Here is a 14,884-nt window from a genome sequence, read left to right on the forward strand (position 1 = left end):
ATTTGAACCCGCCACCTTAGGTGTATGTGGCTGGCGCCTTAGCCGGTTGAGCTATAGGCGCCGAGCCAGAAAGAATATTTTAATAGGTATTACAGATAGTTATGGTTATTTTTTTGATACTACACCAACTTGACACATAAAGACACATCATTGAGATTTTCATACATGGTGCAATAGAATGTCCTGGTCTTTCTCTTTGATCTTTTATCCATGTAAGATTTTTGTAATATTATGCATTAGTCATTTGGAAAATACTGGCCTATTGTATGGTACATTCTGCAAAATATTGAAAAATTTCACTATATAATAGCAAAAAATCACATTCAGCCTTAGCATCTATAGCTCAGCAATTAGAGCACAAGCCACATGCATGGGGCTGGTAGGTTCAAACCTGCACGAGCCTGCTAAACAAACAAACAAACAAACAACAATAATGATAACAAAAAATAGCCAGGCATTATGGTGGGCACGTATAGTCCCAGCTACAAGGGAGGCGGAGGCAAGAGAATCTCTTGAGCCCAAGAGTTTGAGGTTGTTGTGAGCTGTGACACAACGGCACTCTATTGAAGGAGACTCTGTTTCAAAAAAAAAAAAAAAATCACATTCATATATCACCACCCATCTCACTAATAAAATGGTTAAGTATCAGGAAGCTGTCAAGCTCATCGCAGTGGATACAAGCTTTTTAAAATTTGGACTTTCCTTTTTCTGTGAGACAGAATCTAATTTTGTCACCCTCAGTAGAGTACCATGACATCACTGCTCACAGCAACCTCAAACTTTTTGGCTTAAGCAATTCTCTTGCCTCAGCCTCCCAAGTAGTTGGGACTACTGGGGCCTGCCACAGCTATTGTTTTTTAAGAGATGAGGTCTGGCTTAGGCTGGTCTTGAACTCATGAGCTCAGGCAATCCACCCACCTCAGCTTCCCAGAATGCTAGGATTACAGGCGTGAGCCACCACACCCGGCCTTAAAATTTGGACTTTCATTTGAGCGCTTGAATTTTATCATTTGCAACAAATACTATCAGTTGTTTTTTTGTTTGTTTGTTTTCATTTCACTTCTTGGTTAATTTTTGACAAAGTATCTGCCAAATACTCAAATATGTTTTGTGAGTCATTCTTTTACATAAGAAGAATGTTCCTGGAGAATGCTGGCTGGCTCAGATCACAAAACAACACAAATACCTTCCCATGAAATAACCAGTATGCAGCAAAAGTGCTTTCTGTGTGAACTGCATCCCCCACAGAACAAAGACGTGTTGACATTCTCTGATGAAGTCGGCCTTTCCTGTTTCAACTTGGGAGTAGGGTGAAAACGCGTTTCCTACTGGTACAATCTGGAGCCAGGGCCTTGATCTGCGCCAAGACAGCACTGCTTTTGCACCATCAGTGCAATGTCAACATGGTGTAAGTGGCAAATCTTTAATTTGACCAGGCGGCCTCCTGAAAGAGTGTCTAGGACCTAACCATATTTTGAGAACTATTACGGCAGTGAGGCTTCAAAGGTTAGCATGAAGGTGGGCGGGGTGAGTGCCTGGAAGTGCTGTGGCTCCTTGCCGTGCCCCTTCAATTCAGCTTATGTCACAAGCCCCCACTGGGTTCGCCTCACAGGACCGAAACCACTGCTTGCTCCCTTATTCACCTTTTGTCCCCTTAAATCCTTCCACAGTACATGCTCAGTTAATATTTTAAAAAGTAACTTCATAAGTACAGAAGCATTTTCATAACAGTCAAAAATGGACTATCACACCAATGTCCATCAGCTGATGCATGGCTGAGTAAACTGCAGTCCCTTCCTACACTGACACAGGGAGCTGTGAAGTGCTGACACAGACAGCGCACTCACCGGAGACCCTGCTCAGCGAGAAGAGATCACACAGTGTAGGATTCCATTTTTATGTCCAGAAAAGGCAATTAACTGTAGGGTCAGGAAGTAGATTAGTGGTTGTCTGGGGCTGGGGAGAAGGGTGTGACGAATGAAAGTTTGGGGGGCACAAGCTGGGCACAGTGTCCCATGCCTGTAATGTCAGCACCTTGGGAGGCCAACATGATGGATCACTTGAGCTCAGGAGTTTGAGACCAGCCTGAGCTAGAGCAAGATCCCATCTCTACTAAAACTAGGAAAAAAAAAAAAACTAGCCAGGCATTGTGACAAGTGCCTGTATTCTCAGCTACTTGGGAGGCTTAGGCAAGAGGATCACTTGAGCCCAAGAGTTTGAGGTTGCTGTGAGCTATGACACCACAGCACTGCAGCCTGAGCAATAGAGATTACGTGTCAAAAAAAAAAAAAGTTTTCAGGTGATAAAATGTTCCAAAATTTATTTGTGAATTATGCCTCAAAAAAGCATACCAGGCTCGGCACCTGTGGCTCAAGTGGCTAAGGCGCCAGCCACATACACCTAAGGTGGTGGGTTCAAATCCAGCCTGGGCCGCCAAAACAACAAGGATGGCTACAACCAAATAAAAAAAAAATAGCTGGGCGTTGTGGTGGGCACCTGTGGTCCCAGCTACTTTAGAGGCTGAGGCAGGAGACTCAAGTACTTGAGCCCAGGAGTTGGAGGTTGCTGTGAGCTGTGATGCCATGGCACTCTACCCAGGGGGATAGCTTGAGGCTCTGTCTCAAAAATAACTAATTAATTAATTAATTATTTTTTAAAAAGCATACCAAAGTGACCTAAGGCAGAAGAGAAAGTAGGAAAGACTGCTCAATGCGTGAGTAATGGGTTATGTCCCAGCCAAGCCCAGTGACCAAGAGAAAGATGCCAACTCCATGGGAGTCACCAGAGGGGCCAGAAGGAGTAACAGAAACAGCACAGAGTTTCTAGTGATGTTGGCTGCATCACAAAAAACTAAGAGTCAGATTACAGTAAAAAACAAGTGAAATACTGAGGGAAGAGAAGAGAGAAAAAAAAACCCTACAAACAGATGGCCCTAAAGTGAAGTTAGCCGAACAGAAATAAGTCTGAGTGTAATGAAGAGCCACCAAAGCCATTACCCACGTGGTGACTGGCCTGCCACTCACCCTCTGAACAAGAAATGCCCCCTTACCTTGTATTCATCCAGCCAGACGTGTGCCAGCCTCAGAGAGTTGTGTGTCATGGTGTCTTGGCCTTCGGGTGATCCATATGGTCGCCTTTTTCGGAAAATGTGTCCCACTCTAGAGCAAGGGATGATGAAGAGCTTACCCCCACACATCCAGATCTGGCCAGAAGCAAAACAGGTATTAAGAGTTGCCTCACACTGTTGTAAAATCAACATCTGAATTTTCAACATAATCAATCTTTATTAAATAAATGATTATGAAACCCAGTAAGATATTTTATCTTATCAGATATAAATATTCAAATTGAATAAAGTCAGAGGGTATACATTTAAAAAATTATAAGTCTTTATGATTAAAAAGGACCTAGATTCCAAAATAATATAATATTAATTTAATACCACATGTCTGATATTGAACTCATCATATTTCATTACTTTAAGCCAGTGGTTCTCAACCTTCCTAATGCTGCGACCCTTTAATACATTTCCTCATGATGTGGTGACACCCAACCATAAAATTATTTTCATTGCTACTTTATAACCATAATTTTGCTACTGTTATGAATCATAATGTAAATATCTGATATGCAGGATGACCCACGGGTTGAGAACTGCTACTTTAATAGATTAAGAGATTTGATCTTAGGGACTTAGGGATAAGGAATGCTTATTAATTGGTTCTCTAATTTCAGTTTCACAGGTACTTTTTTATAAAATGTATGTACAGTTTTTAGAAAACAGTTTTTTTCAACAGAATATACAGAAAAATTCTAGATTAAGATTTAAAAGACGTGGGGGTGGTGCCTGTGGCTCAAAGGAGTAGGGCGCCAGCCCTATATGCCGGAGGTGGTAGGTTTAAATCCAACCCCGGCCAAAAACTACAAAAAAAAAAAGACTTAAAAGACCTTAGTTCTGGTCTAAATTTTGCCCCTGACTATCCTGAGTTAGTATTAATTTTTGTAAGGCTCAATTGTCTAAAAAAAGACTAAACTAAAATATCTTGGTAACTGTTATGACTTTCAACCTTAAAATTCTAGATTATAAAGAAAAACCGGCCTTTGAAAAAACACTGTAGTCAATTCATTTGCAAAAAACACAAAATAACATATGCATAAATACTGGTGTCGTCGTAGTCACCTCTGTAAGTACTGTCATATTATCTGACAGGGATTCTGCTACCTGGTGGAGAAGATGATGGGAAATCTGCCTGGAAGGAGAAATCTCAGTTCTCCCCTTGAGTTTTTCTGCCTTTTCCAAAGCCTATCTACCAGTGCAGTTCCCTGAGCCACAGCCCCTTCCCAGACTGTTACCTTTCAAACCTACCAAATGAAGAAGAGGAGAGATTATGAAAGGTGAATTTTCCCCTCAGGGTAAAGGTACCTGCATATATAGGGTGTCCATGAAGTTTGTATGTAACTTAAAATAGTGTACAATTTAAAACTGCACACGAACTTTATGGCCCCCCTGTATACAGGATACAGTGATCCTTTATGGAGTGATGGCATAACTTAGCATCACACCGAGCTACCACTGAAAGTGAAATGGTAAGCTATTCACTTCTCCAGGAGAACAAGTGTGATCCAGAACAGTCTTAAGAAAACAGGGAAATCTGATCACTGTACACATCTAGTGATATAAATAAAATAAAATGACAAAGAAAAAATAAAACTCTGGATTAAATGCACATTGAGACTTTCTGGATTTATACCCAACCATTCATTACAACCATACTTTTACTTTCGTAAAAACTAAATACAAAACTTCTTATATGCTTTCAACATTCTGAGTGGGTAGTATTATTCGTATTGTAGATCAGGGGTCCTCAAACTTTTTAAACAGGGGGCCAGTTCACTGTCCCTCAGACGGTTGGAGGGCTGAACTGTGAGCCCCGAGATGAGTCAGCTGCTAAGCAGGACAGGCAGGGGCAGCAAAAACACCCGGTGGGCCGGCTACATGTCCTAGGCAGGTTGCATGGGGCCCACGGGCTGTAGTTTGAGGACGCCTATTGTAGATTATGGTAAAGTAGCATTCATTAAAGATAATTTGTCAATATAGACAACCAAGGAGAATTTACAGAAAATATGAGTTAATGGATGAAAAATATACCCTACTACACACAAAGTTCTTAAATGAAAAATCAAAGAAATAAAATTACCCGAAATGATATTTCCAAATTTTCTCCTCCCCAGATATCCATGCCACTGTCATACTGCCCAAGGTCATGGAAATACTGTCTGTTCATGGCAAACAATCCTCCAGCCATTGTAGGTGACCTAGAAAAGGAAAATAATTACTAATTCTATAAAGTTATCTTACCTATTGTGCTGTTAAAAAAAAATTCAGTGTAGTCTTGGAACATTATTGATAAAAACTACATTAACTGGGTGGTGCCTGTGGCTCAAAGGGGTAGGGCACTGGCCCCATATGCCGGATGTGGAGGGTTCAAGCCCAGCCCTGGCCAAAAACTGGAAAAAAAAAACTACATTAACTATTATAAGATATTTTATCTAATATCAGAATGAGTTTGACCATACAACTGATGGTCCATACAGCTAATAATATGCTAAGCATATGAAGGTTACTTTTCTAAGTATCACAAGTACTTTTCTTTCATCCATTCACTCATTCATCTGTAGACACAGTCTCAATCCTTCGCCCAGCCAGAGTGCAGTGGCATCATCATAGCTCACTGTAACTTCAAACTCCTAAGCTCCAGGGATCGCCCCACCTTGGCCTCCCAAAGTGCTAGGACTCCCATTATGAGTGTCTTGCTCAGCCAAAAGGACTCTTCTTATTTGGAGGTGAACTCACATGCATGTTAGAACAGTGGCTGTGTCCACTAGCAGACATTTCACGTTGTGAGCATTTTTAGCTGTCACAACTTAGTGTGTTTATGTGGGAGGATGCTACACAATTTAGTGTGTTTATGCGGGTTGAAGCCAGGGATTTTACTAAATATCTTAAAATGCTGAGGTTGAGAAGCCCATGTGGGAGTGAGAGAAACTAAGCAGCCTGGCCTCACAGAGGCTTGGGCTCCCAGTTCTCTCATGTCCTCAGAGTGGGTCCCAGGGCACAGTGGGGCCGGGGGCCTTAGCTGCCTGTACTAGAGAAGCAACATTCTCTCTGCAGGGAAATCATCATCTAGGCATGAATGTGGTTCTGTAATTTTTCATATATAATGCCTGGCACTAAGCAAAAATAAATAACCAAGCAATCAAGAAGATAAAACCACATGAAAGAGAAACATGAGGTCACCAAGAGAACTGTATATAAACTACAATAGAAATAGGTGTGCAGGGGCTGCAAGTATGGCGTTATCAAGCAGAGACTGAAGAAACTGCTTGATATGTTCAAAGATAAGAGACAAGATCAAGAATTTGGCAGAGAATTAAATACTATCAAAAAAGAAACAAGGTTTATAAGTATATAAAAAACAAGACAGAAAAACTTAAGCACCCAGTTGTAAAGGGATCGTCTTCAAAGGAAGCAAAGCGAGGCAGACTGTGCTGCTTCCCGTCTGAAGGAGTCGCTGCCACAGCTGCCTGGATGCTGCTTTAAAAGTCCTCAAAGAAAGTACCTCTCAACCAAGATCTGGACATCAAAGTGGTCTTCAAAATAATGATGCAACAAGGACATTTTCAGAAAAACAAAGACAAGTAACGAATAGATGGTCCCCCTGAAGGAGATACTCAGGAGTGCTCTGTCGCCGGAATGAGAAGTCCCACAGAGACACTCACAGGTGCGGGAGGAACAGAGTGGGAGAAAGAGGAAACACACAGCTCCATGACGGATTCTGTCTCACGAGGTTTAGAGCACGTGCACATCAACAGCAGCATGTAACTTCAGTGGTGGATAACTGGGGTATGAACATTCGGAGACCCTGGCATCGTTCAGGGCAAGTACCAATTTATAAATCATTTTGATAAATCAAAAATATATGCTGTAGGCTTGGCACCCATAGCTCAGCACCTAGGGCAATGGCCACATACACGGGGGCTGGCGGATTCAAAACCGGGCTGGGCCTGCTAAACAACAATGACAACTACAACAAAAAAATAGCTGGGCATTGTGGTGGGCACCTGTACTCCCACTCAGGAGACTGAAGCAAGAGACTCTCATATACCCAAGAGTTTTAAGTTGCTGTGAGCTGTGACACCACTGCACTCCACCCAGGGTAACAAAGTGAGACTGTCTCAAAAAAAAAAAAAATTTACACTGTATTCTTTAGGGAAATCACCAAGAGAACTGTATATAAAAATATGTAATTTCTAATAACAGGGGAGCTGCTGAGAAGAGAAAAATCTGGGCTCTGTCCAACAGAAGGCCAGAGAAGAGAAAAAAGAATACAGGACACACAGGACAAAGAGAAAGCAAACAGTTAGAACTAGAATCTTAAAAGACAAAATTTTTCACATGGGTTTTAAAAAGTCATTAAAATAAAAGCAACTGTTAAGATCCTGCTTACATCTAAATATAAGATCATGGAAAAGACTGGCTACGCACGGCAGCCCACCCCTGTAATGGCAGCACTGTGGGAAGCTGACACAGGTAGGCGGCCTGAGCTCAGGAGTTCCAGACCATCCTGAGCAAAGGGAGTCCCTGTCTCCACTAAAAATAGAAAAACTAGCCAGGTGATGTGGCCGGTGCCTGTAGCCCCAGCTACTCTGAGGCTGAGGCAAGAGGATCTCTTGAGCCCAAGAGTTTGAGGTTGCTTTGAGCTATGAAGATGCCACATCACTCTCCCCAGGGTGACCGTGTAAGATTCTATCTAAAAAAAAAAAGAAAGAAAAAGAATCAGGGAAAGACTAACAGTAAAAGAGAAAAAAAGTAACCAAGACAGCTACTCCAAGTAAGGACCCTAGAGCAGCAGGAGACAGGGCCAGGGAGCCGCATCCTCGGTTTCCATGCAGTCTGCAGCTGGTTGGTAAGAAGAGAAACAGGGTTATTATCTAGAGTTCAGCAAATAAGAAGCAAGACTAAAAAGAGAAACTGTTAAAAGTTTCTTTCTGGAGAGAAATAGGGAGAAAATGGGTAGGGGACGGTCTCATTTCATCCTAAGTTCTTCTATATGTTACTGAATGTGTGTTTTTGATTAAAAATATAAAAAATTAAACAATGAAAAACAAATGACCTTGTATATGATGAAAAAGGCAAAAACAAACATGGCAACTAAAAATTAAGTGTGAGAATACATGTAAGAAAGTCTAGGATACTTTCTTCTTGCAATGAAAAACTTAAAAACATAAATTTCACCTACTGAAAAGATGAGAAGTCCAAAAGGAAACAGGAAACAGCTGGTCACTGCTGTCTGTCTCCAATCACTGGCTCTGAGGTCACATGGACACCAGTCCCCAGTGGGGTGCCGCTCTCCTGAAAGAGGCACTCCACCATCTGAGTCCCAGGTGCAGAGCCGGGACCCACCCTGAAAGGCCTGCAGACTGTGAGGGGAAGTATCGTGAGCTCAGGAAGACAGCAAAGAGCTGGCTGGGCTCTGCTCCCAGGCTTGGCTAGTTCTGTGAAGAACTGCAGCAGATTCTCACAAATAAAGCAGGACACAGCAAAAGAGACCTCATGCTGCTGGGAGATCACATCAGACCCCTGGAACAGGCCGAGTGCCCTCGGGTCTGATTCTGATGAAAGAAGGCTAACAAGTTCCCAAAGGCCAACTGAGGGCATCTAGTCACCTGCCATTTTAGGATGACATTAGATGCCAAAGTTGAAGAAAAGCCTATCTTGTGACTCAGCAATTTCACTCTTCACTAGACTGTTGTCTACCAGTGCCGCTTCACCAGAGAACAGTGAACTAGATGAGTCAGTTACAGTAAGCTGTAACTTACTGTAGAAAGAACATGACACAACAATGAAGATGAATTTACTACAGCTACACGGGCAACATGGGAGTATTTTTAAAATAGGGTTGAGCAAATGAAGCAAGACAAATAGTTAGAGGCGCTACCTACGTAAAGCACAAGAGCGCATAAAACTGAACCGCTTCTGTTTAGAGATGCATTAATAGGTGGCAAAACTACACAGGAAAGAAAATGATTACCAAGATCGGGGCAGTGACACTTTTAGGTGTCAGGGGTGTGACCAGGAAGGGATGCACAGGGGACCAGATTCTGGGTGCTCTCTCTTGACCTGGGTGGTGGTTACACAGTTCACATTATAACCACTCGCTAAACTGTGTGTGTATATATGTAGCACATACTTGATATAATTTATATAATTTTTATAAAAATTTTAAATGATTTTACGTAATTTTTTCTAATTTTCCAAAATAAAGTTTTGAAGAAAGAGTAGGTTCAAGAACTTTAAAAAGTGAAAATACAAGTAAACTCCTTTGTATTCAATCTACATAAGAAATTTTAAAGAAAACTAAAAGAAGAAGGAACAACACATCAGAGCAGATTTGCATTACTGGCCAGGCATGGGGGCTCATGTCTGTAATCCCAGCACTCTGGGAGGCCAAGGCTGGAGGATCACCTGGGCTCACAAGTTTGAGACCAGCTGGAACCAGAATGAGACTCCAACCTCTAAAAATAGCCAGACCTTGCGTCACGCACTTCTAGTCCCAGTTACTCTGGAGGCTGAGGTAAGGAAGTCACTTGGGCCCAAGAGTTTGAGGTTGCTGTGAGCTGTGACACCACAGCACTGTACTGAGGGCAACAAAGTAGGATTCTGTCTAAAAAAAAAAAAAAATATATATATATATATATATGGAACATGGATAAGAATGTAAAATAATTCATACACCATGACTTATGTATTAAATATTTGTGACAATATTATATTATTATAATATAAGGACCACCACAGTGAGCCATAGCACCTGATACAACACACAGGGCACACAGGGCCCTGGCAGGGCTGTCTCTGCCAGCAGCCTCAGGGCGGGGCTGCCGAGCTGGTGTGTCTGCCTTTCCGACACACTTGAGTCCTTGTGGACATAGATAACACTGTGCTCTTAAACCTTTCCTTATGACTTGGCAGAATACACAAAATACAATAAGCACTCAAGAATTTTTTGGTGCACAAATAAAGTCAATCTCCTGCTCCTTACAAAGAAGGAATTATCTTTAATATATATTTTTTCTTTTTGAGGAAGTACTGGTGGGAATTTTCATATGTAAAGGAGAAATCTTACTTTATGGGAGCAGTGGCTCCTTCTTCTCCTCCTAGCTCAGAAAGGGGGACAAGGTCCCATTTGAAGTGCAGCCCCCAGTTGAACCCTCCGCGGACAACAGGGGAAGAGCTGTAGGCGAGCGTGTCAGCGCTGATAATGTCGATCACTGGGCACACCACAGTCTGCTGGTCCTCCCGGATGGCGGCCAGCAAGGGCTGCAGCCACATCACGTTCACTTCACAGTGGCTGTCCAGGAACACAAGCACTTCTCCTGAGGGCAGCAAGAGAGGCTCAAGAGAGCTGGCTAACACTCTGCTTCAGTACCGCCCCAACAACGAACCCTCACCCTGCACTGCCAGTTGTAACCAAGGTTAGTTCTGTAGCTGAGAATTCTGCCTGAAGTGTCCCTGAGGAACACATACCAACAATACGCACATCTGAGCATCTCTTCAGTAGAAAGAGTCAATGTCTCACAGCAACAATTCAGCTCTCTGGATGGCCAGACATAGGGTGATTCAAGATGTTTTAGTACGATGACAGTGGCCAATTGTATGTAGATATTATTTTTTTTTTGCAATTTTTGGCTGGAGCTGGGTTTGAACCCGCCACCTCTAGCATATGGGGTTGGCGCCCTACTCCTTTGAGCCACGGGTGCTGCCCGTATGTAGATATTATTACAATTATTTTAGTCAAAATATTTCTAAATTTAGCATATGCTTAGAACACATTTCCCTACCTTAGTAAATAGAATACAGAGAACAAAACTACATTTTCATTAGTGACTCAGAAACAACACTGTGGCCACCAATTACTGCTGTAATAATAGGACTGCAAACCCCCAGCACGGCCCCCCAGCCCGCCTCCCTCACGCCTCCCTCACTCCGGTCTCCCACTTCCCACCCTCCTTTCTACTGCTCTCAACGCTCTCAGCTTCAATGGCTCTCATCAGCCAATGGGATACATCTGTCTTCTAGTTAGCAAAATATAAATCATAACAGTTTGTCCTGCATTTTAAACTCTTAATAAATGTGAGCCAGAATGAGGACTTCTTTTTTTGGAGACAAAGTCTTACTTTGTCACCCCAGGTAGAGTGTCATGGTGTCACAGCTCACAGCAACCTCAAACTCTTGGTCTTAAGCAATTCTTTTGCCTCAGCCTCCCAGCAGCTGGGACTACAGGCACCCGCCACAATGCCTGGCTATTCTCCTGTTGCAGTTTTCATTGTTGTTTAGCCAGCCCAGGCTGGGTGCAAGCCCAGGCTGGGTGCAAACCCAGCCCTGGTGCATGCGGCAATGCCGTAACCACCGAGCTATGGGTGTTGAGCCAGGAATGAGGACTTTATTGATAATTCCCAATTTCTTTGATAACTTTATGGCTCTTCCAAGCAGTTGTGGAACCTCATCATCAATGCATACACATTAGATTTTACGTGAATTACTTAATTTCAACCAATGGTAAATACCTCAGACGAGAAAGTTTGCAGTGATGACACTGAATTAGCCCTGTAATCCAATGTTTGTAAATGGCCTTACTGAGAATGTGGAGTAGCACTCTCACTGCCATGGGGCTACTTCGTGTAGAAAGGTAAACTGCTCAGCACCCATGTCACTCAGTGTGAGGTCAGTTCAATCAAGGTTTCGTAGCTTTTCTTAATTCTAAAAGTATTACTTTCTCCAATCACTGCCAATCTAACTAAATAAAGACTGCACCTGGTCATACTGAATCTGTGACAATGACTTCCCCCAAACTTGTTTGCTTTTGACAGATCCTAAACTATATTTGAACAGGACTTAAATAGATTATAAAGAAAACTGATGACCATAGAGAAAGACTACAAAAAATAATTACGGAAAACAACCTTAAATAACTATTGTTGTCTGAAAAAAAAAAGAAAAAACAACTCACAGTAAACCTACGTTTCTTTTTTTGGGAGAAAGTCTCACTCTGTTGTCCCCAGTAGAGTGCTATGGCATCAACACAGCTCACAGCAACCTCCAACTCCTGGGCTCAAGTGATCCTCTTGCCTCAGCTTCCTAAGCAGTTGGGACTACAGGTGTGCACCACTATGCCTGGCAAATTTTTTCTGTTTTGGGGTAAGCCAGGGTCTCCCTCATGCTCAGGCTGGTCTTGAACTCCTGACATCAAGCAATCCTCTTGCCTCAGCCTCCCATGCATTTTAACAGTATAATGTTTCAAAAGTTTGATATTACTCAGCATAGTATCAAAAATACCGCACAATTTTCTCTTATCTCATTTGCTTTCAGTAGCCCAGTCAAGTTAGTACTCCTTTATTTGACTACAAACGTTGAAAAGAAAGCATCCTAAATCTTAGATTCAGTCTGTATACAACTGCAGACTGGATGTACAGGAGCTACTTCTAATTCTTAACTATTTCAAGTCACTGTGGGTTTAAGAGGCAGAAGAAGAGAAGATTCTAAAAGTGAAATCCCAACTACACCCAGCAAATGGGCCCAGTGGCAATAAGAGGGGTAGTGTGAGCAATGCCAAACCCCACACCCCTCGTGGCTGGTCATCCACAAGAGCTTGGTGTACAAGGCAGTAAGATGCCACTGTTTGCCAGCCAATCCCCAGCCCCCCAAATTCAATAGTCCCAAATTATCTTCCTGATTTTTTTGTCATGTCCATGTATTTCCTGCAAATTGTATACCTAATATTTTTAAATAAATTCATTTGTTTTAACTTAATTACATTTATTTTAAAAATCAAGATCATAAATGAAAATTAGGAATATTAACTTTTTTTTTTTTTTTTTTTTTTTTTGAGACAGAGCCTCAAGCTGTCCCCCTGGGCAGAGTGCTATGGCATTACAGCTCACAGCAACCTCCAACTCCTGGGCTCAAGCGAGTCTCCTATCTCCACCTCCCAAGTAGCTGGGACCACAGGTGCCCGCCACAACACTCGGCTATTTTTTTTTTTGGTTGCAGTCATCATTGTTGTTTGGTGGGCCCGGGCTGGATTCGAACCCGCCACCTTAGGTGTACGTGGCTGGCGCAGGAATATTAACTTTATACAGAGGTAATCATAAAAAAGAAATACAACAGAACCAATTTACCTGAAGACTGACCAGATATATATTCTACAGAAGACTCCTGATACCTGTTCTTTCTTTTTTTGGGAGACAGAGCCTCAAGCTGTCACCCTGGGTAGAGTGCAGTGGCATCACAGCTCAGAGCAACCTCCAACTCCTGGGCTCAAGCGAGTCTCCTATCTCCACCTCCCAAGTAGCTGGGACCACAGGTGCCCGCCACAACACTCGGCTATTTTTTTTTTTGGTTGCAGTCATCATTGTTGTTTGGTGGGCCCGGGCTGGATTCGAACCCGCCACCTTAGGTGTATGTGGCTGGCACCTTAGCCACTTGAGCCACAGGCACCGAGCCTTGTTCTTTCTTTTTAAAGGGGAAGATAAGTATATGACAGAATGGTTTTGCTTTGTTCTTTTAAAACATTTTTCTTTCTTGAGACAGAATCTCACTCCATTGACCAGGCTAGAGTGCCATGGCCTCAGCCTAGCTCACAGCAACCTCAAACTCCTGGGCTCAAGTGACCCTCCTGCCTCAGCACCCCAGTAACCCCAATGCCTGGCTATGGAATGGTTGTAAAGACATGTTAGTAACAATGAAGACTTTCTCCCTCATGGAATCAGAAGAATTAAGAGGGAATATGAAAACAAATACCTTTTACAGTTAGGTAGGTCCATCTTATATCTATTTACGAACCAAAATCACAGTGCATGTCTCTAGAGATATGTGCTCCACTCTAAGAATTATTAGCATAATTCAAATATTTTAAATTTTTTATTTAAAAATGTATAAAAGTTCAGTCACACTTTAGATTGGACTTTTCTGCTTATATAAGTGAACAAGTTATAAAACTCACTTGAGGAGCAATAATCAATAAGAAAGATCACTAGGAAAACAAAGTCCAACCCACACGGCACTGTGTGCTCTGGAGCAGGAGCCCTAGGGCTGGGGTGCACTGACTCACTCTTGTAATCCTAGCAGTCTGGGAGGTGGAGATGGGTGGACTGCTTGAGCTCACCAATTCAAGACCAGCTCTGACCAAGACCAAGACCCCCATCTCTAAAAACAGCCGGGCATTGTGGCGGGTGCCTGTAGTTCCAACTACATGGGAGGCTGAGGCAAGAGGATTGTTTGAACTCAAGAATTTGAGGTTGCTGTGAGCAATGCCACCACAATCTACCAAGGGCAACAGAGTGGGACTGTCTCAAAAACAAAAACAAATAAAAAGAGAACAAGCTCCATCTCTCCTGAGGGTGATGCCATCTAAAACACCACTTTTCACAGACTCTACAGAATCAGAAAAGGGCTGAAAAATCAAACCCTTGTCATCCAACATCCACAGGGAAAAGCCAACAGGAAGTCCTACCTGTTGCCTGGGCTGCTCCGATCATTCTTCCTCGGATCAATCCCTCACGCTTTGTATTTCTTATTACTTTAATTTTTCCAGGGAGGTATTTTTGGACATATTCATCTAGTTCTCCTTTCAAATCATCTGAACATAAAGAGTCTCACAATTATTCAAACCATAAGACATGAGTGAAGGCATTTTATAGCTATACTAAAATTGTATCTCGTACTTGCTAAAATCCACAACAAAATATTAAACAAATACTACAGAATCTTCTGCTTTATTTTAAAAGAATGTCATAGCTTATCGTGTAGTAATAAACAGAAATG

General features: G+C 42.3%; 1 protein-coding gene across 2 annotated transcripts in view; it reads right to left on the reverse strand.

Annotated features, from left to right (window-relative positions):
* The window catches only part of GALNT11 (polypeptide N-acetylgalactosaminyltransferase 11), a 72,054-nt gene that overhangs the window by 6,948 nt on the left and 50,222 nt on the right, over positions 1-14,884 (reverse strand). For both annotated transcript variants that reach the window (XM_012806511.2, XM_023514458.1), the window contains 4 exons: positions 14,574-14,699; positions 10,188-10,437; positions 5,199-5,316; positions 3,050-3,202 (listed from right to left, as the gene is read on the reverse strand). In XM_012806511.2, coding sequence (XP_012661965.1) covers positions 3,050-3,202; positions 5,199-5,316; positions 10,188-10,437; positions 14,574-14,699 — 647 coding nt within the window. The remainder of the gene's footprint in view (positions 1-3,049; positions 3,203-5,198; positions 5,317-10,187; positions 10,438-14,573; positions 14,700-14,884) is intronic.

Source organism: Otolemur garnettii, unplaced genomic scaffold, assembly GCF_000181295.1.
Source record: "Otolemur garnettii isolate 467f Iridium unplaced genomic scaffold, OtoGar3 scaffold00053, whole genome shotgun sequence".
NCBI lineage: Eukaryota > Metazoa > Chordata > Mammalia > Primates > Galagidae > Otolemur > Otolemur garnettii.